The sequence below is a fragment of the Brachyistius frenatus genome, unplaced genomic scaffold, assembly GCF_029030835.1.
Source record: "Brachyistius frenatus isolate BFR_SWC_R1_liver_20210118 unplaced genomic scaffold, ASM2903083v1 Contig_633, whole genome shotgun sequence".
Classification (NCBI taxonomy): Eukaryota; Metazoa; Chordata; class Actinopteri; family Embiotocidae; genus Brachyistius; species Brachyistius frenatus.
The window spans coordinates 7,347-32,643 of record NW_027211232.1 but is presented as its reverse complement, the minus strand read 5'-3'; the positions used below and the strand labels follow the sequence as shown (position 1 = coordinate 32,643).

Here is a 25,297-nt window from a genome sequence, read left to right as displayed (position 1 = left end):
GGTTTTTTTTTTTTTTCGGACCCTCTTTATTCCACTTTGAAATTAATTGTTACCCCCCCCTGTTTTTATCTTCTTCTTTTTTTGGACCTTTCTCTTCTTTGTATTTCCTTGTGCTGTTTTTTCCTTCTCGATACCATTTTTCCCGTAATATTCTCTTTTTTCTTTTTCTTTTTTTTTAATCTTTTATCCTTCCGGGTGTTGGAATTTTGCCCCCCCCCCTCCCCCGCCACCACCTCAGGATCGGACGGGGGGGAAAAAAAGCCATGAACCCCGGCGGGTTCCCCAGCTCAGGCCCGCTATCCTGGGCCATGTACCTGATGAGGAAAGGCCGGACGGGCGGTGGACTCTTTGGTAAAAAAAAAAAAAAACAACAACAAAAAAAAACTCATCATCAACTTCCAAAGTAGAAAATTGTATATTTTGCACTTCCTTTTTCTATTTCTTTATCTTTTTCATCTTGTATGATCTTGAGTGTCATAATACAAATGCATGGGGTGGGGTGTGGGGGGGGGTAAATTGAAGTGCCTCTGTATTGTGTCCGTCGCACTCTTCCCTAATTCTTGTTTCTTGGATTTCGATGAGCTGGCGGTTCTGCGATTCTCGGCTGGGCCTAAAACAAACAAACAAAAAAAAGGTCGTGGGTGTTCAACGCGATCTACTTCGGCGAGCCGTTTCAGCCCCAAGCATTCGCATTCGCGAACACCTCAATTAGCCCCGACGAAAGAAGCGGCGTGACCTCTAAGGTCTGAATTGAAGGTTTGGAGGTCATTTCAGGCTACCCGAAGTTCGCATCCTGTCAAATCGGCTAATTTTACGTTTGGGATCTTTCCCCGGATCTGGTTTTCCAAAACTTCTTGGTCTTTTACTTCCGCTGGATACGTCGCTAACCACGTGGAGATATCTCCGAAAACGTACGTTGTTTTTTTTTTTTTACTGGTGTAAAAAAATTGTTGTTGTTGTTGTTTTTTTAAATACATTTTTGTAAAACGTCACTGGACGTAGTTTTTTTTTTTTTTTTCAGAATTGCGATATCGGCGTTCTTCGTCTGGCGTCTTTGAAAGACCGACATCGTCGTGTCCCTTCGGGGGGGGGAGGGGGAAGTATCTCAGTGGCTCTATTTCTTGACCCGGTAGACCTTCTGTTGGTCAACAACGGTAGAATTGTATATAATACTTTTTTTTTATTTTATTTTTTTTTTTATAAATTTTGTTATTGTTGTTTTTTTTAAAGCGTTTGTCTTGAATCGCTTCGATTCCGTGGAAATATTTGATCGTATTTATGGGATCGATCCGTTAATAATGTGTTTCCACCGGTCGCTTTGATGGGCGATTGCGGCCGAGGTTATTGATCACAGACCGGAGGATGGTGAGCGGCTCACGTTACCGCCCAGTCAGGGGGAAAAACAAAACAAATCCCCCCCCTCTCTCTCTCCAAACCACCCCCCCCCTTTCCTTTTACCGTTTTACTTAACCGTTCATATACATCCGTGGGAAATTATCATTCGACAAAGTAGCAAGTCTTTAGGATTTAAAGTCCCGTGTACATGGATTTTTTTTTTTTTTCTTTTTTTTTTTTTTCTTCTAAAGAACATTTAAAATTACGAAATGAATTTAAACATTTTCACGGGAATTGTATAATATATATATATATATATATATATATATTTTTTTTTTTTTTTTTTTTTTTCAGACATATTTGGGTACGCAGTCAAAACCGACTTGGTACCTGTCGCTACAGTACGTATACGGGGGAAGGGTGGGGTAGGGGATGGGGGGCAAAAAACAAAAAAAAACTTTATTAAAAAAAATAAAAGTAGCCGGAAAACATCGCCGACGGCGGATTATCTCCAGGTAGCCTCGGTGCAATCGAGGCCAAACGGATGACGTGGGGGGGGGGGGGGGGGTGGAGGAGGTGGTGGTGGTGGGGGGGTGGACAGATATTTCCAATGGCCCCGAGACACGAGGGGTTTTACATTTTTTATTACCTCCCCCTTCGGCAACGGACGCGGAGGCAAGAACTCCTCCTGACAAGCGTTGTTGACGCGGCGTCGGATTAAAACCGACTGATTTCAACCCCTCCCCCTCCCCCGTTGTTTAAAACATTTGAGGATATTAATCAACAGCAAAGTGAAATTGTTTTGTTTTTGTTTTTTGTTTTTTTTCCGCATTTGTGGGGAATTTGAGATCAAAACACGACGGCGGTAGAAAATAAAAGTTTGAAATGAAAGAGAACGTGAATACTATAGCGACCACGTTTATAGATATGAGCACATTTGATGTCTGGATATGAGAAGGGGGGGGGGGAATTTGAGTTCAAAAACAGGATTTTTTTTTTTTTTTTTTGGAAAGAATTTGAACTTGATTTCAGCAACAACAACAACACAAAATCAATGGTATTAGAATTTCATCAGGAAAAAAACCTCCTCATTACAAGTTGTTTTATTGATTCCATATTGAATTGCTCCGTCAGCGTCAGCTGCAGTTATTGTCGTTGTTTTTGTTTTGTTTTTGTAACCATTGTCTTGCGTAACACCCGCCTCGGTGCCATGGCGATTGACACATTGTCATAGTTTTGAGTTGAAGGTGGTTTTAAGATTTTTAATTCGGATTAAGGGCGTGAAGGAAATAACAATGGATTCGTTACGCAAACGGAAGCAGGGTGCATTCTGGGAAGGAGAGATTTTTGGAGACCGTGCGTTGAAAAGAAAGTTTCAATTTCTAACAATTTCTAAGATAACGGTTCAAAGCTTCCTTCAAATATGTTTGCTTTCAAATTCATCCTCCACGTGATCTATTATATATATATATATATATAAATATATATATTGTTATCGATTTACAGCAGAATCATTTGAATCGACGTGATGCTGAAATAGACGTGTTTTATGATTATTAAGGAACATCAGTCGTGGTATGGGATCATCATTTTGTCAGAAATGTTCCACCGTGATATGATTATCAACATTTTATGTGTCTTTTATTTAACTAAGATTAAAGATTAAAAAAAAAAAAAATGTCCAGGGTCAGGAGAGATAATAAAATATAGAAATGAAACAGATGTGCAGTTTTAAAATCAGGAGTAAAATACATTAAGGTAAAAAAAAAAAAAAAAAAAAGAGACAGCTGTTTATATTACAAAAGTAATTAATAAGAAATTCCTTTGTAACAGTAATTGGATATAATGTGAAATAATAACACATTTAGAACTATTATAGCGTATTAAGACTGAAATATTGAAGCAAACATTTATAAAAAAAAAAATTATAAAAAAATATATTTTATTAAAAACAATACAATTCGGTTTGAATTAGAAGAAGGGTTTGAACAATTGAGCGGCTGTTGGAAGTTGTATTTTCTGACATCTTATAATAAAATAATAATAACAATAATAAAATAATTTTTTTTTAAATTCTCTCCATGATGAGTTTCGGCTCCGTTTGCTGCCGGCTTTAAAAGTGCTTTTGTGACTTTGATCGCCTGCTGTCCCCTGTTGGCGGAAACCCGGTACCGACGGCCGTGATGCGGTCGGCTTTCACCGTCACGTCAAAACGATGAAGCCGAGGCGGAGAAGAATTTCTCACTTCAGCGGGAAAGAAAATACAGCTTGAACGTAAAAGAATTTTTTTTTTTTTAAACTAAAAAAAAACCTGGATGAGTTGTGACATCTCCCTTTTTTTATTTTTTTATTTACATTTGAGACACACTCGGCTCCGCTTTTCTTTTTCTTTCTTCTTTTTTTTCTTTTTTTCCTGAACACTCGATCCCGCATTGTGTCATCACGCCATTTGATCTCCTCGTGTTTCCATAGAGCTGCAGAAGTTGCGTGTAACGCGAAGCGGCGGTCTCAGCCCGTCCGACATCGCCCCTCCCTCCGCTTTCCCCTCCGGTTTGTTTTTGGTTTTTTTTTCTCTAACTAAACCCCGCCTTCTTTTCTGACGGACGGAGCGCTCATTGGTCAAGCCGCCTCGCCGGTGACGGCCGGCGGCGAGCTCCCCCATTGGCCGAGAAGCGGCTCCGCTTCGCCCAGATGACGGAGCTCTGCCGGTAAAAAGCTTGGCGCTGTCAGCCGGGGATGGCCATTCATCTGGCGGAGGAAGGAGGAGAGCGAGAGACACACACACACACACACACAACACGCGCGCGCACGGCAAGGTGCGAGGGGGAGGGGGGGGGGTTTGAACTGGAATTGAGAGCGTGCAGCTCGGTTCGTTTGCAGTTATGATCCTGACAGAAAAACGAGATTTAAAGCAGAACTAATCGAGATTTCCATTTCTTCTTTCGTCGCTTTTTTTGTTTTTTTCCCCCTTTTTTCTTCTTCTTCTTCTTCCACTATTCAAAGTGGAAGTGGCTTTTTATTTTTGGGGGGACGTTTTCGTTTCACCTCCGCGGAGACGGACCGGACCCCCCCGCCCCCTTCCTCCTCCTCCAACCCTCAGCCGCAAAAGCGACCCCGCGTTTCCCCGCATGGGAGAACTCCAGAAACGCGCAACACGTGCGGCCCCTCGAGATCGTTTTTTGGTGCCGGGTGTGTTGTTGTTGTTGTTGTTGTTGTTGTTGCTGCTGCTGCGGTCGTCGTCGTCGTCGCCGTTGTTGTTTTTGAACGCACCGAGCCTGATTTCTGGCGGAGCAGCGGACCAACTTTAGGCGAACAGATAACGGAAGAAGTTGTTGCGCAAAAACAACAACAAAAAAACAACAACAAATAAATAACCTGCTCGGTTTGTTGCTGCCGACGAGGAAAGGAAAACAAAAACAAAAAGTCGGGGTGGAAGTTTATTGGCAAAGATCGGAAGGAGTTTTGAGATCCTTTCTTCGGACGCACCGTGGCGCACAAATGGTGTTTCTGTGGGACGCAAAATACGGTACAAGTTACATTTTCTTTCACCCCCTCTCCCTCCCCCTACCCCCCTAAAAAAAATGTTTCTCAAACGATAGCAGTTGAATGCATGTGTTGTTGTTGTTGTTTTGTTTTTTTTGTTTTTTTTTATTTATGTCCAAACTATAAACTTTCAGAGAAGTGCCTCGCGCTCTCTCTGCCTTATTGCGCACGGGGATGCTGATGATTCCAGTGGACGCGCCGCGTGTCATCGGTTCATTGGTGTGATTGGTTTCTTTTTTTTAATTTTTTTTTTTTATTTTATTCATTTGTTTGTTTATTCGTTTATTGAGGTAGAAAAAAAAAAAAAAAAAAAAAAAAACAGTTGTCCTCCCTCCCCCAGTCTGATGCGCGATGAGCGTTTGACGACTTCCTTATTGTTGTTCATTGGCTTCATAAATATATGAACTACGGGCTGTTGGGAGGTTATTAATTTTTTTTATTTAAAAAAAAAAAAAAAAAAGCTTCTGACTTTTGCCATAACTTCTGTTGCCGAGCTGCAAGCCGCTCACGCATTCACCGGCTGGGCATATTGAAATACGCTGTGTCAGCGCGTTTCAAATATGACCGTAAAGCGTACAGTGTACACACACACACACACACACACACACACACACACACACACACACACACACACACACACATGGGCGCGCGAGTGCTTTCACTCAATTTCAAATCTAAAATCAGTCGTGAGGAATTCATTTGGTTGTGATGTTGTTGAGATGGTGGAGTTTCGGGATCTCAGATGATTTCTAATACTTCAATTCAAATAATAAAAACAAATATATATATATATATAATCATGTCTTAACTATGTCACATTTAGTCTTTTTTTTAATGGAATTCCTTTTAATGGCTTGTTCCTATAAAAAAATAAAAATTAAAAAAAAAAGGAATTTAAAAGGAATCTCAAGGAAAACAAAACCACCTCAAAGGAAAGAGTTACCAGATGATAACAGCGGTGAACAGATATTCAATTTTGCCGTGTGATCCAACATCAGGTATTGGCTGTTGAGTGAAAAAAAGGGCCGTAGGCAGCACTGTGTGAACCATATTGAAACATAATAGGAGTTATGAGACATAACTTCGCTCGTACCAACTGCTTAAACACGTTTAGAATTAAAGGTAAAAAAAAAAAAAAAAAGAATAAATAAATACATAATGCGCGTACTGAAAAGCTTTCAACACTTGCGCTCCGCTTCCTTCCTCGTGTGGTTTCAGTACTCAAAACCCAAAGTCGGACTTGGAACTCTTCGCGGCTGCCGAACAAAAGGTTAAGCTGAAATCGTTTGAATGTTTTTCTTGATGTTCGAGAACCCAATAAAACTCACCACGGATCTCAAATTCGACTTTGACCCCAACCGGTCGAGAAGGGATGACCGCCCACCTCTGAGTCGGGTTCTGTTGGAAGTTTTTCTTCCTGTTAAAAGAGAGTTTTTCCTTCCTGCTGTTGGAGGTTTTACTTCCTGTTTAAAGTTTTTCCTTCCTGCTGTTGGAGGTTTTACTTTCTGTTCAAATGGAGTTTTTCCTTCCTACTGTTGGAGATTTTACTTCCTGTTCAAATGGAGTTTTTCCTTCCTACTGTTGGAGGTTTTTCTTCCTGTTAAAAAGAAGTTTTTCCTTCCTGCTGTTGGAGGTTTTACTTCCTGTTAAAAGTGAGTTTTTCCTTCCAGCTGTTGGAGGTTTTACTTCCTGTTAAAAGTTTTTCCTTCCTACTGTTGGAGGTTTTACTTCCTGTTAAAAGTTTTTCCTTCCTGCTGTTGGAGGTTTCTCTTCTTTAAAGGACAGTTTCTTCCTCCTGGGTTACATGGGAATTGTTGAATTGTTGAATTATTGGGTTTCCTCTGTATAAATGCTGTAAAGTTCTGCTGTGAGGACTTAAATGTGTTAAATGCCACCCGTGTTGTGATTTGGCGCTACGTATATAAAATTGAACAGTTTAAGCATTCACTCCTGATTTTCTGTGTGTGTGTGTGTGATGTGTGTGTGTGTGTGTGTGTGTGTGTGATTGTGTGTGTGTGTGCGTGCGTGCGTGCGTGCGTGCGTGCGTGCGTGCGTGCGTGCGTGCGTGCGTGCGCGGACTTCGGTCTCCGCCCAGGCGGCCGACAGCGAGGCCGCGATCGTACAGCCGTCGAAGGGGTTTTTAAAGCTGTAAGCTGAACTGGCCAGCCGCCGAGCATGTGGCTTCAATTTGCGAGTTGGCCGACTGACAGACCAACCGACCAGACAGACAGACAGACAGACAGACAAGACAGTCAGACAGACAGACAGACAAACAGACAGACAGACACAGAAACCCCTCCCGCCCCCCCCCACACACACTTCCCCTCCACCAACCGCATTCTGTCAAGTATCACCCCCTCCCCCCCCACCTCCCCACCTCCCCGACCGCGGTGACATTGTCTTTATTACGGTGTCGCGTGAACAGTCTGGAGAATTATAAGGAACTTATTAAATACAGACGAGTTGCACATGTCTGCGGTGACGACATGACTGCGCACTCCGGTATCCAAGCTGAAGCTAACGTGGCTGCTCTGTGTGTGTGTGTGTGTGTGTGTGTGTGTGTCATCATGCACCGTTATGAGTGATTTACCCCCCCCCCCCCGTTTGAGTCATGTCACAACTCCACGTGCTGCATTTTTCTTTTCTTTTTTTTAATTTCTTTTTTTTAATTTAATATATATATACATCTTCTACGTCCTGTTCATTCTCACTCACAAAGCCACATTCTCCGAATTTCAACGTGGAAAAACGCTCGAGCGTGATCTCCGGACGAACGCACGCAGTTCACGCGTTTCCTTTTTTTTTTTAAAAAACGAGAAAGGCGGCGGAAACCCGAGAGGGATTCACAGTTTGGGGCAAATTAAGGCGCTTTGGACGTCATTTCAATTTATGGCACGGTTTATTAGCAGATAAGCCCCCCCCCCCCCCTCCACAAAAAAATAAAATAAATCCCCAATATTCACATTTCAAAACAGAACAGAAGCTGCATAAAGTACATTTCTGGCATTTTTTCCGAAAAAAAGAAAAGAGTCATTACTGACAAATTACGTTCTTGCTGTAATTTTGTTCACTTCCTGTTTTTTGTTGTTGTTGTTTTTTTCGGGGTGATTTTCTTTCCTTTCCTTTCCTTTTTGTTTTTTTGTTGTTGTTGTTGTTGTTTTTTTTGTAACACCGCTGTTTCCCCCCTGCCCCCCCCCCCCCCCCCCCCAGACCCAGCCCCCGGCCGGCGTTACACGCCCCCCTCCACCGCCCTCGCCTCGGGGGGGAAGATGGCCGAGGCCCTGCCCCTGGGAGCCCAGGAGGCCGGCGGCGGGGCCGCTCTGATGGGCAAACTGCGCATGGCCGACCGCGGCATGGTAGAGGTGGGACCACGCCGAAACACACACACACACACACACACACACACACACACACACACACACACACACACACACACCCCCCACTTTACCAAACGAGTTGAAAGTTAACTGTGGATTTTTTTTATTTTTTTTTAATTATTTTTTTCATTTCTTTCTTTCTCAGGTGATCTCAGATCATCCAGGGGAGCTGGTGAAGACGGACAGCCCGAACTTCCTCTGCTCTGTGCTGCCCAATCACTGGAGGTGTAACAAGACTCTGCCTATCGCTTTTAAGGTGTGTGTGTACGTCGGCGGCCGTGCGCTCAGTCGCCTGATTTTTAATATCCATTTTCCCTGCTTTATTCTTCCACTTCGTCCACATGTCAGTGAGGAAGATTCTACTTCTTTTTTCTTTTTTTTTCTGCACTGCGTATATTTTAGCTTGACATTTTCACACAAAGCGGGATCTACCACCACCACCAGTGTGTGAAGCAGTATTGTTATGTTATATGAATGGAATTATAGATATTATATCATATTGGCGTCATCTCAAGTAGTATGCTGATTATGCAGTTTATTCAATTCATTTCCTGTTAAAAGGGAGTTTTTCCTTCCTGCTGTTGGAGGTTTTACTTCCTACCGTTGGAGGTTTTACTTCCTGTTTAAAGGGAGTTTTTCCTTCCAACTGTTGGAGGTTTTTCTTCCTGTTTAAAGGGAATTTTTACTTCCTACTGATGGAGGTTTTACTTCCTGTTAAAAGGGAGTTTTTCCTTCATACTATTGGAGGTTTTTCTCCCTTAAAGGGGAGTTTTTCCTTCCAACTGTTGGAGGTTTTACTTCCTGTTTAACGGGAGTTTTTCCTTCCTACTGTTGGAGGTTTTTCTCCCTTAAAGGGGAGTTTTTCCTTCCTGCTGCTGGAGGTTTTTCTCCCTTAAAGGGGAGTTTTTCCCCTCCCAACCCACGTAGGAATTGTTGATTTGTTGAGTTTCCTCTGTATAATGTTGCAAAGTTCTGTTGTGAGGACTTTAACGTGTTAAGTGTCCTGAATTAACCTGTTGTCAAATAGTTTTCTAAAATTATTTCTGTACTTTTAACACGCGAGACTTCGAAATCAATTTCGCCCAGCGTTACGGTTCCGTCACTGAAAACAACAACAAATACATTCGCGTGTACGTTGTAATTTTACAGCATTCAAACGTAATTTAAAACAACCGCTTCGCAAGGTTTTAACGCAACGAAACAGGATGATTTGATTCACCCCTCTGCAGTTATTCTCCACGCTGGTATTTTTTTTTTTTTTGCAGTGTATTTCCTCGCGTATATCGCCGTGGGCAGCTTTTCCTGCACTTTGAGACCAAAAAAAAAAAAAAAAAAAAAATGCATTTGTGGAAAAGCAGCTTTTAGCCAACCGAACGCGCAGCCGATTGATTTATTGAAGCTTCGTTTGTTAATGTGTGTGTGTGTGTGTGTGTGTGTGTGTGTGTGTGTGTGTGTGTGTGTGTGTGTGTGTGTGTGTGTGTGTGTGTGTGTGTGTGTGTGTTGTCTGCGTGTTGGGCGCATTATGCAGCACTATGTGGTGTCATGAGCGGATGTCGCTGCCTCTTACTGATAATGGATGACTGTTGAGATGCGAACGCACACTTTGCGCGCACGCATCGCCGTGGACGCCGTAGGTGTTGCGCGGGCGGGCGTTTTAAGATTGCGCGCACCCACGCACGCACGCACACACACACACACACACACACACACACACACACACACGGCGGCCTTGACCGGAGATGTTCATAATTGTTCCCCTCGCTTTGTTTATTCTGCTTTGCTGCTTTTCATGCTGTAAGTCTCTCTGTTGTGTGTGTGTGTGTGTGTGTGTGTGTGTGTGTGTGTGTGTGTGTGTGTGTGTGTGTGTGTGTGTGTGTGTGTGTGTGTGTGTGTGTGTGTGTGTGTGTGTGTGTGTGTGTGTGTGTGTGTGTGTGTGCTCTTTTCTCCCCTTCCCCCCCTCAGTTGTTGAATGTGAACTATATCCAGACCGACACCCCGCATCGTCAAAGCGGATGCCGCTTTGCTGGGCCAGATAGATTTTTAACCAATCACGTGCCAGCGCCGCCTCAGTATTGCGGTCGGGCGGGTTATTGCAACGTCAGCATATTGCGGGGCGGAGGGTGAGGGGGGGCGAGGCGGTCATTTGCACAGCGAGGGTTTGGCCGCGCGATAAGCGTTAATATGGAAATCAGGCCGCTCGAGGGCTCGATATTTGCGTAGGTGTGGGCGGGAGGAGGGAGAACGTTGCTCTCGAGTGCGCCGAGCGCGTCAACAAAGTAAAAGTGTACGAAAACACTTTCTGGCGTTCGGGAACTCAACAGCGTCGCGTCGGCCCTCGCGAGGTGTTGTTGCGCAAATCGAGTCTTTTCTTTCTTTTAATTTGAAAAGCCGCCCACTTCCCACCCCCCCAATTGGAAAAGTACAAACCTCAGATCTCCTCAACATGTCTGCATGTCGTCGGCAATCATTTGGAAAGATTGTTGAAAGGAGCTGAAAAAAAAAAGAAAAGCACTTTCATAAGAAATAAAATATGCAAATAACCTCACGGCACCGAAACATTCATAAGTCTCCAGCTTTCCGTGTCATTTTCCTTGTTTTTTGTTGTTGTTGTTGTTGTTCTTACTGGGTGAAACGTGAACGGGACTTGTGTCGTGTTTACTCCCTTGTGTTGTCGACCAGGTGGTTGCCCTGGGCGACATCCCCGACGGCACCTTGGTGACGGTGATGGCCGGCAACGACGAGAATTACTCGGCGGAGTTGCGCAACGCCACAGCCGCCATCAAGAACCAGGTGGCCAGATTCAACGACCTGCGCTTCGTTGGCCGCAGCGGAAGAGGTGCGCGACACACACACACACACACACACACACACACACACACACACACACACACACACACACACACACACATTACACATTACACACACACACACACACTACACACACACACTACACACACACACTACACACACACACACATTACACATTACACACACACACACTACACACACACACACACACACACACACACACACACACACACACACACACACACACACACACACACACACACACACACACTACACTAAACACACACTACACACACACACTACACTACACACACACACACATACACACACACACTGCACTACACACACATACACACTACACACACACACACACACACACACACACACACACACACACACACACACACACACACACACACACACACACACGGTAACATGAGTTTAATATAGAAACGATGCACAGCTACAGCTGCTTTTAAATAAAAAAAATCTCCCGCTGGTCGAAATTCGATAGGGTTCGGATAAACAAGGGGGAAGTACGCATGAATAAAAACAGTATTCACACCACTTCCTCCTCAGGCGTCCCATTCAGCGACTCCCCCCCCCCCACACACACACACACACACACACACACACACTCACCCTCTCTCTCTCTCTCTCTCTTTAAACCGACACACTGGACTACAGTTACTCTAAATCAGTCGCAGGCAAATGTCCCGACTTATCTATTTAAAACACACCAGCCCTGTGTGTACACAAGCCGTGCGCGCCCCCTCCCCCCCCGACACACACACATTCATAAACACATATAAAGAATTGATCAACCCCCCCCCTTAGCCCCCACCCTCCCGGCCGTGAGGAAATACGAAATAGCTGTCGATATTTGACAGATCGCGCGGTCGATGGCGTGAGGGTGGTGGTGGTGATTGGGGGGGGGGGGGGTCGTGCGAGATTCAAATGACCCGAAGGTGAGCGGTGAGAAAATTTGTTTTGCATGCAAAATTTTAACCGCCGCCGTTAATTTTACTTTCCCACAGCCTTCCCCTCCTCAGCTGCGTGTTAAGATCACGGTTGTTGTTGTTGTTGTTGTTGTTGTTTTTGAAAGTCTATTTTTAGCTGCAAATTGCTGCATGTTTTTTTTTCTTTTTATATATATTTAATCGGGTACAACATCGACTTGAATTGTACGACGAAGTCGTTCCGACCCGCAAGATCGGATCGGTCGGACCGCAACGTTTGGAACGACGTCACTCGGCGGGAATTTATAACTGGGTTTGAATTTCGCGCATAATATGCGTCGTGACGTTGTTTTCCGCTGCGTCGGTTAAATGGAAAAAAAATCGTCTCTCTTTTTGGTTCTTTTATTTTTGGGTCGCTCCGAGCTGCTTTGTAGCGGTTATCTTACTGACTTACACTCGCGTGTTTCTTCAGTTTGAGAAACGAACTCTCGAAAGCGATAAAAAAAAATTAAAAAAACGGACTCGGTTGTCGTCTCCGTCGCTAGGGGTCGTTGCTAAGGGGTTCGGCCTACTTCCTGGAGCGCTAAACATCGTGACATAAGAGCCTACAGACACGCGACTGATCGTTTTTTTGGTTGTTGTTTTTTTTTACCGGTTCTTCGTCATGAACCCCCCCTCCCACCCACCTCCTCCCCTCGCGCGTTGCCATGGAAACGGACACCGCCCAAACATAACGTGTTTATATTTCGGGAGCGAATCGCCGCCGTGATATGTGAAAACAGTTCATCGCCGAGCCGGAATGTCGCGTCGATCCGCTTAAGATCCAACCTGGACTCAACGACCCCGAAAAACACCATCAGCTTGGATTGCAACCCCCTCCTCCCCCCGCCCCACCACCACCACCACCACCATGGTTTCTGAAGGGTAATTGTAGAAAACAATTAGAGGTTCGATGCACTGCACGATAACAAGCCTCAAACCCACATGTGGCGAGTCCCCCCCCCGCCCGCCCGCCCGCCCGCCCGCTCCACCTCCACCTCCCCCCTCCAACCTCTAACTGTCAGTGTGGCCGACTCCGTTGGAAGTCGCCACCAACGAGCGGTTCGGCGGTTTCACTCGTGGTTTCAACCAGTGTGTGTGTGTGTGTGTGTGTGTGTGTGTGTGTGTGTGTGTGTGTGGTAGTTGGCATCGAAGTTCTCACACTCAGTCATCATTAGTCAGAGTCCCCCCCCCTCCCCCCCCCTCTGTTTTGCAGAAGTTACATCAAACGCAGACAAGCTGTGTTTTCACACGGCGTAGATTTCAGCGGGGTTTTTTTTTTTGTTGTTGTTGTTTTTAATCTCGCGGTTGAAAAAAAAAAAAAAAGTCACGATTGATTCTTCGGTTTCATTTGTTTTTTTGTTTTTTAAGTTTTTTTCCGCTAAAAACTCGCCAAATCGATGTGAAAACATCTCACTTCGAACCAGCCTTTGACAAACACGAGCCGAGTGTACATTTCTGTTAAGGCAATAAAATGAATGCAGTTTTATGAATTATGTTTCCTGGAAGGAAGGAGAAAAAAAAATAAACAAAAAGTCCAACCTTAATGACTAAAAATCATTCGGGGCGGGATGGGAGGGGGGGGGGGCTAAACGCCCTGTACCTTTGGGATTATGTTTTTGTTGTTGCTGTTGAGGCGTCACAACGCATGCAAATGGTTTTTCAGAAAAAGCACCTGTGTGGAAATATTAACAGCAGTAAAATAAACAGGTAAAATAAAGAGCAGCAAACACAACCGCTGCGTCTGTCCTGCCAGTCTCTCCTTTACTTCCTCTTTTGTAACAGGACCATCATCTCTCACGCACACACACACACACACACACACATAGACACACACACAGAGCTCACCTCATGTGCGAAATTTCACTTTCACTCGGAGAGAACGAGTGATCAGGGAGAAAGTCGCGGAAAAACACACCTTTGTGTGCGTGTGCGTGTGTGCGTGTGCGTGTGCGTGCATGTGTGTGTGTGCGTGCGGACGCACGTGTGGGCACACGTGTGTGATACGACCGGCTGGTCGATAGACACAACAGACACAAAGACTTCAGCTGTCCTCTCCCGTCTCCCGTCTCTCTCGCTCCATATCAGCCACAAATCTCCGTACTGTAAAACTCTGTAAAGCGAGCTGCACCAAAACACACTCCGTATTTGTTTATTTTTTTCATTTTATTTTTTTTACTATTTACACTGTTTGTTTATTCATATGCAGTAAATATGCACGAACAGGTTGTTGTTGTTTTTTTTTTGTTTTTTTTAAATGACATCCACTGGCCGTCACTCCAGAGCGTAGAGAGCATTTCAAGGTTAGGACGCCGTCTTTAAAAGCGTGATTTATTTTGTTGTTTAACGTCCAAAAATTGACAACATTTCATAAGTTGTCGGTGATTCTTTTTTTTCTTTTTGCAATTACAGTTTTCTGAGACAGAGAACGGACCATGTGTAGAGAGAAGTGAGAGCGGCACCTGGCGTGACCCGCTTATAGTACATAGTATACTTATACTGTAGTGTGTGTGTGTGTGTGTGTGTGTGCATGTGTGTGTGTGTGTGTGTGGCATCAGATCGCGAGTGTGTGTGCTTGCTTGGCGGCCAGCAATAGTGTTGAGGGAGTGCTACTTCCACAGCTGCACACACACACACACACACACACACACACACACACACACACACACACACACACACACACACACACACACACACACACACACTCACACACACTCACACACACACACACACACACACACACACACACACGCATATTCCTATAACTGTTTTTTTTTGTTTTTGTTTTTAATTGTACCACCTTGAACTGAAACACTCGTTTCTGATTGGCTGGCAGGTGTCCATTGAAATTGGACCATTGAAACGGTCAACAGTTTATTCTGTTTTATAAATCAGCGCTCAGGCTGTTTCCTCAGCAACGGCATTGATTGGCAGTTCAAACTCTCTCACGTCAGCAAAAAAAAAAAAAAAATAAAATCATCTGGCTGTCCTCATTTGGCACAAGCTCACCAGTTTAATCATGTTAATGCGCTTCTCCCCCCCCCACATCGTAACGGATAAACCTTTAGTCATCGTAATAGATTTTGTAATTTATATGGATATCAACTAACAGACTCTTTTCTCCCCCCCTCCCCTCCCCCTCTTCTGTCTCTCATCCCCCACCCCCGTCTCACAGGAAAGAGTTTCACCCTGACCATCACGGTGTTCACCAACCCTCCTCAGGTGGCCACGTACCAGAGGGCCATCAAGATCACGGTCGATGGTCCCCGCGAGCCGAGACGTGAGTGGCGCGAGCAAGTGTTGACATGTCCCCCCCCCCCCCCCGGCAGGGTTCAATCGTCGGGCCCGTCCGGTTTGGCGCCGATGTAGCATTGCACTTTACCGTCTTCGTCGTCGTCCGATGCGTCGCTTCGCTCGCCGCCGCGCTTTCGTCTCGCCTCTTCCTGCCCTGACGAACGTCAACAGCGTCACAACGAGGAGTCCAAATATGGTCATTTCCCAAATGACCACACACACACACACACACACAAAACGGACTCATTTAACCACGCGATGGCCGCGGAAAAAAGCCTAAATAACAAACCGCAGAAGGCTATTGTTTCAAAAATCAAGGAATTTAAATCAATTTAATTTGGGGAAAACTGACCCTTTAAAAAGCCTCGCAGGAGAGTTGCTGCAGTTTATTCTAGATGGGGGGGGGGGCGGTAGGAAGGGGGGCAGTTCACCACTTACAGTAAAGTCACTAACAGGCCACGGCGAAATGAATCAATAATCTTAATCGGCTCGCATCTGCTGTCCGCGTAGTTCACGAAATTGCTCTATTAGTTTATTTTATGTCCCTCTGAACGAGGAGAATTATTTCCTCGTCTAACGATAATACGATAAACCCGTCCGCCAGGCGTCGGCGTATTTCGGGAGGCCCGGCGTAAGGGGAACTTCATCGATCGGAGGGGTCGCCGGTGCTTCATCCTGCACAGCAGTGTCACCGTGAGGCCGGAGAAAACAAAAGAGGGGGGGGGGAGGGGAGAGAGGATTACATTCAGTTTCAATGAGTTTCAATCTGGAAGTTAAATACAGGAAGTTAATCTGCGCTATTATCATATTTTGGCTGCACCTGCACAGGACTCATGTAAACTGTGGTCTTGAGTCACTGTCGACATGCCCAGACGTGAACATCATGCCCGAAACAGTCGGAACAGGAAGGGGGGGGGTTTGCGATGTCATTTATTTTTGTTGTTTGTTGCCGACGCGGTGTGACGTATCGAACCTGAGGCGACGCTCGAGTTCCTCTCCCGCGCCACCCCCCCAAAAAATAAAAGACCGATTTGGTCGTCGTCGTTGTTATTGTTGTTGTTTTTTTGTTGCGCTCGTAAACACTCATACGTGCGCGCGAGTGAACTCGGCGACACTTTTGTCAGAAGCCGAGAGGTGACGGAAAAGACGAGGAGGACTCCTGCCAGCTCCGCTCAGCTGTGAATAACCATCATTCGTCTATAACTCGCCCACACACACACACACACACACACACACACACACACACACACACACACACACACACACACACACACACACACAGTATAAATACACGCACGCACAGTTTCCCCCCATTGGGAGGAAGTGTTGTAACTGGAGCTCCGTCTCAGGGCTTTGAAGTGCGGCCAACACCACAGACAGCATGACAGACCAACACACACACACACACACACACACACACACACACACACACACACACACACACACACACACACACACACACACACACGGAGAGACAGCCAGACCCCGACGCGGCGCCTATGGGCAGATTCAGAAGAGAGTGCGTTAACAGTGTCGGGACGTCGTTATGGTCGAAGCAGCCGGGTTGTAACGGTTACTGTAATCCTCGGATTATGCAATCCTTTCTCCAGCGTGAAGTACTCCGTTGACAAATCACCTCTAAAATGTCTTCATGTCGGAACGTTGTGCTGGTTTCGATTCAATTTGATTTATGTGGCGGCGAAGCCACAACGCGGGTTGTTCGAGGGCGCTTAACGCAGCGAAGTCCTCACAACAGGACAGAGAGGGAAAAACTCTCTTTTAACAGGAAGAAACCTCCAACAGCAGGAAGGAAAAACTCCCTTCAACAGGAAGAAAAACCTCCAACAGCAGGAAGGAAAAACTCCCTTTTAATAGGAAGAAACCTCCAACATTAGGAAGGGAAAAACTCCCTTTTAATAGGAAGAAAAACCTCCAACAGCAGGAAGGAAAAACTCCCTTTTAATAGGAAGAAAAACCTCCAACAGCAGGAAGGAAAAACTCCCTTTCAACAGGAAGAAAAACCTCCAACAGCAGGAAGGAAAAACTCCCTTTTAACAAGAAGAAACCTTCAACGGCAGGAAGGAAAAACTCCCTTTCAACAGGAGGAAACCTCCAACCGCAGGAAGGAAAAACTCCCTTTTAATAGGAAGAAACCTCCAATGGCAGGAAGGAAAAATTCCCTTTTAATAGGAAGAAACCTCCAACATTAGGAAGGGAAAAACTCCCTTTTAATAGGAAGAAAAACCTCCAACAGCAGGAAGGAAAAACTCCCTTTCAACAGGAAGAAACCTTCAACGGCAGGAAGGAAAAACTCCCTTTCAACAGGAGGAAACCTCCAACCGCAGGAAGGAAAAACTCCCTTTTAACAGGAAGTAAAACCTCCGATAGCCAGGCTCAGAGGTTGTGGGGGCAGGGGAGTTTTTTTCCCTTTCTTCTTTTTTTCCCTTAAAACTACAGAACATTGTTACTCGAGAGCCGTGGCGATGATCTCTCCTCTATCTCTCCCCCTCTCTCTCTCTCTGTCTCTCCCCCCCAGGACATCGTCAGAAGATGGAGGAGGTCAAGCACGGCTCTCTGGCCTTCTCCGAGAGGCTCACGGAGCTGGAGCAGCTGAGGAGGACCTCCATGAGGGTGACGCCTCCTCACCACCACCACCACCACCACCACCACCAGCCTTCGGCCAACGGCCGCCAGTCCGCCGCCTTCTCCAGCCCCGCGCACACTCACATAACTGCTGGTAAGAGGCGAAAAGTGGTTTTTGGTAGCCGCTTCGTCTCCCGGTACGACCGCCGCCGCTTTCCCCCCCTGACGCCACTCGAACGGGACTGAATTAGGTTCCCTCCGACCGAGGCCGAGTGTCAATTCGGCGACTTTGGCGCGCTTCACGCGTGGTATGCTTGATTTTTAGTGCACCCGGTTGTGTCGTACGTAGAGCCTTAACGTTGGAGTTCGCGGGCGGTGGGTCTGTCTCGCCGATAGCTGCAACCCCGACCTGCGCCACCGGCCTTAACGAGAAAAGTTGAACGGGAGTCTATGGAGCCGACCACTTGGGGCACCCCTCGGTTGGTATCGCAGCTTAAGGCCTCATTTTTCAGACCCCGAAGCTACGTCCACTTTTATATGTAGTCAACGGTGGACGGCTTTGTCACAGCAGCGCGCTCGGCGCTGCCGCCGGTGGCCGGAAGCCATGTTGCAGGACCGAATCAAACGTCCCGGATCGGAGTTAGCTGTTCGACCAAACCCAGTTGGAAGTTTTGACCAGTTTGATACTGATGAATCATAACTTCACTCGAAAATGACAGAATAATAAGACTGAACTTTTATATTCTGGAACTCGTGTCTTTCCAAAAGATGATTTATCAAGTTTTATCTTAAGGTGTACCGCCTGAAATTGTTAACTTTGGTGACTTTGGTGAGCTGGAAAAGTATTGTAAATGATATAAAACGTTGCTGCCAGAAGCAGTTATTTCCAAGTGTTTGATTCATGCAGGATTCGTGTTGCATGAAAAACCTTTGGAAAAAAAAAAAAAGTCATGGTTTTGAATAGGAAAGAAAATCACTTCCCGGATTGTATCTGTGATTTGTTTTTTCCTTTTTTTCTTTTACCGACGTTAGTCTCGGAGAATAAACAAAACCACATGACGGACCAGCGATCTGGCATAATTCGGACACCCGAGGATTACTCAGAAACTCTACGCGCTGATGCAACATGTGATGCCTGTCGTCAAATATGAAGTCGCAGCCGACTTTTAGCTGAGCTTAGCATAAAGACTTAGAAACTGGGTGAGACAACTTCCAAGATAAAAAAAAAAAAACATCCGTCAAAAAAAGAAAGCAGCCCTAAAGCTCAGCGATGAGCGTTCACGTCTCGTTGTAACGCTTTTAAAAAGGCTTTTAAAAAGGCTTTTAAAAACACAGAAAAGGGTTAAAAGCCGTTTTAGAAGGAGGCGGGGCTTATGTACTGGATATTTTTTTTTTTGCATGTTTTTCTGGCCACTGCACAATGACCCTGGGAGTTTTTCTTTGGTTTGGTTTCATTTGTTTTTTGGGTTGTTTTTTTGTTTTTTGACACAAAGTCGATGTAACGCGTTCGCGTCAGCACATATCATCCACCGCTGATGACACACTCGGCGAGATACGTGTCTTGACTACTTCCTCTGTCGGCGTGACGCATCCTGCGGGCTTGAAGTGACATGTCTCAAATGGTGAGAAGCTTTGAGCGTGTGAAAAAAACAAAACACAAAAAACAACGGTCGTCCGCCCGCGCTTTAAAGGTTTCCTGAAATGGCCCGCGGTGAGTTCAAGTGCCTCTCTGTGACACTAGGGGGGGGAAAATGAACTCTTCCTGGAACCCTTTTCTTTTTCTTAGTCTGTTTGTCAGTTTAACTACGTTTCTAGTGCCAACGTGCAAATGAATACCGGACATAACTTCATCTAACACATCAAATAACGGTGTGTGTGTGTGTGTGTGTGTGTGTGTGTGTGTGTGTGTGTGTGTGTGTGTGTGTGTGTGTGTGTGTGTGTGTGTGTGTGTGTGTGTGTGTGTGTGTGTGTGTGTGTGTGTGTGTGTTTCCCAGACTTTTTACATACAGCTTGCATCAAACCTCATTGTTCTTTCTTGTGGTTTTGGTTAGATCCATTGTGGTCTGTGTGTGTGTGTGTGTGTGTGTGTGTGTGTGTGTGTGTGTGTGTGTGTGTGTGTGTGTGTGTGTGTGTGTGTGTGTGTGTGTGTGTGTGTGTGTGTGTGTGTGTGTGTGTGTGTGTGTGTGTGTGTGTGTGTGTGTGTGTGTGTGTGTGTGTGTGTGTGTGTGTGTGTACCTGCGAGTGTGTGTGTGTGTGTGTGTGCGTGTTGCGGTTGCCGTGGATACTCTGCGTGCCACCGAAAGACACTATTCCGTTCCTCTTTTGCCTTCAGTGGTAGTGACACTCGTCACAGGCAGCAAATTGGGCCCCGAAAGGAGGAAATGAAAGTCAGCTGGCAGGAAGTACGACTGTGAGAAAAAAAAAAAAAAAATTTAAAAGTAAATGTAGAACTGTCCCAAATTTTTTGGGGGGGGATTTTACCACTACAGACATCTATTTCACACGGCGACTTTAAGAGCCAAAAGTCTACTTGTGAGTGTAATTCTAGTGTTGAAAAGTACACCGAATGTTGGCGTGATTTCAAGGCACATATAGAATATTAAAATATGATCCGAAAAGAGCCTTTTTAATGACGTTGCATTTCATTTAGCTGACTCTTTTTATCCAAAGCGACTTACAATAAGTTAATTTCAACCACCAGGGTACAAAACCCGGAACAACAGGAATCAAGAAAATACCATTTCTTCCAGAAAGCCAAACTACAAAGTGCTAAAAATGAAGTGCCATTTTAAGCGCTACTAAGGCGCTACCTATACTTTAACCTGTCGCCGCCCTCCCACCGACTTTTCTATCCGTTTTATACCTGATGTCCTCCATGAATTACAGTTGGTCGGCCTCTATAATGAACTTCTACCCCGGGACTCGGGGGGTGGGGAGTGGGGCAAAGTGAGGCAAAGTGAGCGCGGTGCCAGCGAGTGGCCACTAGGGGCTGAAAAAAAAGAAGGAAAAAACCTCTCCGCCGATTGCACTTCCACTTTTCTGAGTTTTCTCTGATCCTTCTCAAAAACGTGAAAATAGCAAACAGGAAACCGCTATTAGGCCATTGAAGAGCTCCCCCTCTTTTCTTTCTCTTCCCCCCCTCCCCCCCCCCGCCGTCACACGCTTTCATTTCTCATTTAATATTTGTCTTCCTTTCTTTCACTTCTCCAATATTTCCCGACCGTGAGTCATAAATACTGTACGTGCTGCTCCGTGGCCGTTATATATGAAAAGCGCGCGTGTGTGTGTGTGTGTGTGTGTGTGTGTGTGTGTGTGTGTGTGTGTGTGTGTACGTCAGCCCACTTGCAGCTCCGAACGGACGTAAAATACGAACAGGGAAAAAGGGGTCAAGATTAAATGAAAGCTTACGACGTGTTTTTTTTTTTTTTCTTGTAACTGTAAAAATGAAATGATAACAATATAAATAACAGCTGGGAACACACACACCCCCCCTACCCCCCCGGGATCACCGTAGCAACAGGTTGGCGGAAACGTTATCCACCGATCCTCTCGTCCAAAAAAACCTGTAAAGCTCAGTATCAACTGCGCGATCACGTCTTGACGGTGGGTATCTCTACATCCCGAGGGAGGAAATATGTAGTGGATATTTGCCCTCTGGCAGGTTAACACTTCTCTAAATAAACAAACGTTTGTCCTTTTATATCCTGACGAATGTGGTTACGAAAAATCGCCTCTAACTTTCCACGGCTTAAAAAACAAAACAAAAACAAAGGTCAGTTTATGGGAAAAATTATTTGTGGTTTTCCACAAAGAAGCCGAATTTTCCAAATTGGCAGTATTTGCATGTCACAAACATTTCCTTGTTCCTTGTTAGCCACCCCCCCTCCCGACGCCTCCGCCCCCCTCCTATTTGTAATGATCCTAAAGTGTAAACATAACTACAAATTCCCACAATGGAATTTTTTTGGGTTTTTTTTTGTTCCATTTTGAAGTATTGAAGAATAATAATAAAAAATAAAAATAGCGCAGTCAGTAAAAACCGCAATCATCCCTGCTGAATTATGCAAAGTCAATGTTCGCGTCGTGTCCTATTTTGGACGTTATCGGCGGACCGCAAACCACCAAACCACGAAACCCCCCCCCCCCCCAAAAAAAAAAAAAAAACAACAACAACCCTCTCTCTTTCTACGTGCCCTGGTTCTATTTCCTAGCCCGCATTGGGTGTGCTGTGCCCGGGGAGAGAAAAGCCAGGAAAGGGGGCGGCTTGGCACGGGGCCTGGGCTTCACCGCCACCCACATACACCACACACACACACACACACACACACACACACACACACACACACACACACACACACACACACACACACACACACATACGTCAACGCTTGGGAGAGCGCTTGGCGAGACATGAAAAGCCGTCGCTGACGTCTTGGCTGCTGTGCACAATTTGCTTCCTCGTCTGTCTGCAGCGCACGCACACACACACACACGCACACACACACACAAAGCACAAAGACACACTCACACACACACACATGCGTAAACACTGTTGTCTGCAAGTCTGTGGGTGATCAGTACCATTTATTAGACTGTGGGGAAAAAGACTGGACTGAATGAAAGAACTCACACACACTCACACACACACACACACACACACACACACACACACACACACACACACACACACACACACACACACACACACACACACACACACACACACACACACACACAGCCCTTCCCTTCATCCGTCCACCCACACACGAACTTAATTGCTTCCTCTCCATCTCTCTTTCTTCTGTTTCTTTCACGATAAACAGCGTCTGTGTCAAGACCAAGTTCAATTAAACCAGCCTGTATTTAAAGAGGACTTCATACACAAATCATACAGTCCTTTCTTTTTTTCTTTTTTTTTTTTTATCCTCGTACTGTTTACAAGATAAATGTCATAAGAAGAAGAAGAAGAAGAAAAAAAAAAAGCTCATCCACTTTAAAGTCTTTTTTTTTTTTTTAAACCCCGCTTTGGACGCTATCGGTTGGTCAAAAGAAGAAGTCTACTCCGAACGGGAAACGCTCCTCCGGAGGTTCAAACTTGACTGCGTGAATGTTTTTATTTTTGTATTCTTTATTTTCGCCAGAATCAAAGAGCAGAAGTTTCTCATTTCCTCCCTCTCTCTCTTTTTGCCTCTCCTTTTCAGACTCCAGGCAAATGCAGTCGTCTCCGTCTTGGTCCTACGACCAATCGTATCCCTACCTTGGCCAGATAACCACGCCCACCGTCCACACGGCCAATCCCCTTTCGCCCGGTCGCTCTTCGTTCGGCGAGCTGTCCTCGAGACTCACAGGTAACGCGCTGAGCGCGCTTTCGACGGAAGCGCCAAGGGAACGAAGCGGGGGCTTGTTTGTAACCGCTGCCCCCTTTGCCCTCTCGTAGGTCCCGACCTCGCGGCCTTCGGCGACCCCAGGATGACCTTGGAGCGACCTTTCACCTCCCTCCCGTCCTTGCCCGACTCCCGTTTCTCCGACCCGCGGGTGCACTACCCGCCCACGGCGGCCGCCTTCACCTACGCGCCGTCCCACAACCCCGTCTCCAGCGGCGCCCTCGGCATCACCATGGCGACGGCGATGGCCACCACCCCGGCGGGCCGCTACCACACCTACCTGCCGCCGCCGTACCCCGGCAACACCCCGCACCAGGCCCAGAACGGGCCCTTCCAGTCCACGTCCTCGCCGTACCACCTCTACTACTCCACCGCCGCCGGCTCGTACCAGTTCTCCATGATGGCCGGGGGGGGCGGCGGCGGCGGTGGTGGCGGCGGCAGCGGCGGCGCCGGCGACTCCCGCTCGCCGCCGAGGATCCTACCGTGCACCAACGCCTCCACGGGCTCCTCCCTCCTGCACCCCTCGTTGCCCAATCAGAACGAAGGCGCGGACGTGGAGTCCAGCCACAGCAGCTCCCCGACAAACATGGCGGCCGCCGAAGCCGTGTGGAGACCGTACTGAAACCCCTCCCCCACCCCCACTCCCCTCCCCTCCCCACCACACTCCCTCCCTCGGCGGTCGGCTCGAGGACGAAGGCGAGCGGCTGGCTTGGAGCTGACTTCCCGGTCACGTGACGGTGGTCGGGTCGGAGCCGGGCATCACGGAACGTAGCGAGAAGCTGACAACTGATACTTCGATCGAGGAATCTTTAATATCGTCAACAAATCCAATGAAAAGACAACAAATAATGTTCGCCTCGGTACTTTCGGACTTCCCCCGAGTTGTGGCCGTTGACTCCGAAGTCCAAACCGAACCGAACCGGTGGACTTTCACGTCTTTGGAAAGACGTGAATCTTTTAGAAGCATCTCACGCACGTGAATTTTTTTTTTTTTTTTTTTAAAGGCCAAGTAATTTCCCAAAACGGCTAGCTCGCCTCCGTTAGCCTGGCGCGAAGCAGACCTAATTCCACAGCGCGAATACGGGTCGTAGAACCCGGGTTGATTTGGACCAATCGGCACGCACCGAAGTTTTCCACCAAAGCGTACAAAAAGTACGAACGTGTCGTTTTTAAAAATGGCTTTTGACGAACGCCGGCAACGTGACGGAGTGCCGAGTCGCCAAAGGTTCGCGGAGGGTCGCGCTCGTCACCGGTCACCGGCCGTCCAATCGCAGGGAAGAAGTGGGCGGTGGCAAATGCGCTCGACTGCCCCGCGCCGGGCCGGGCCAGGCCGCCGATCGGTCCGCCCTTTCAGAGTGCTAACACGAGTCGAGCGCATTCGCGGCGAAAGAAAACCGACGAGGCCGGCAAGTTAGCACGGCTATTTTTCACGCTTCATGTTCCGTATTCTTTGTCCGTAAATTTCCTCCCGGGTCGTTTAGGTTATTTTCGAAGCGTATATTTAAACGGAGAGTTTCAGGAGACGGAATGAATTTGTTCGGTTTTCATTGGTTTTGTGATTTCTGGGGAGAAGAAGAAATAAAAATCCACCCGGCAACAGTTCCGTCGTCGCTCGACCAGGAAGCCGAAACGGACTTAAAAGCAACGATCGGTCGACGGAGAGCGGGCGGGGTGACTGACGGGTACGTCGACCGATAGAGCGACGGCCTTCAAGGAAAACGAAAGAACTCGAAACGGACGGAAAATGGAGTAGAAACAGGGTACCGTTTCTTTTGGGGGGTGGGGGGTGGGGGAGGGGATTTTACACTGGCGAGGTTGCATGCGCCTTGATCTCAGATCAGCATCCTTTCTGTTAAATACCAGGACTCCCCCCCCCCTCCTTAAATGTTGTTTGATGTTGTGAAAATGGTGATTTGTTTTTTTTTTTTGTCATTTTGCTCATGCCAAATATTGCGATCACGCCATCCATCATCTT

General features: G+C 46.4%; 1 protein-coding gene across 3 annotated transcripts; it reads left to right on the top strand.

Moving 5' to 3' along the window:
• Positions 1 to 229: 229 nt before the first annotated feature.
• Positions 230 to 23,968, top strand: runx1 (RUNX family transcription factor 1). 3 transcript variants are annotated; one of them, XM_069688571.1, is made up of 8 exons: positions 230 to 351; positions 8,089 to 8,240; positions 8,401 to 8,511; positions 10,935 to 11,091; positions 15,237 to 15,341; positions 17,892 to 18,092; positions 23,140 to 23,286; positions 23,376 to 23,968. In XM_069688571.1, the coding sequence occupies exons 1-8, from the start codon at positions 264 to 266 to the stop codon at positions 23,942 to 23,944; spliced, it is 1,530 nt and encodes a 509-aa protein (XP_069544672.1). In that variant the 5' UTR covers positions 230 to 263; the 3' UTR covers positions 23,945 to 23,968. The 3 variants fall into 3 exon arrangements, with proteins under 3 accessions (XP_069544672.1, XP_069544669.1, XP_069544670.1); XM_069688568.1 differs by lacking the exon at positions 230 to 351 and adding an exon at positions 4,164 to 4,861; XM_069688569.1 differs by lacking the exons at positions 230 to 351; positions 17,892 to 18,092 and adding an exon at positions 4,164 to 4,861.
• The last annotated feature ends 1,329 nt before the right edge of the window (positions 23,969 to 25,297 follow it).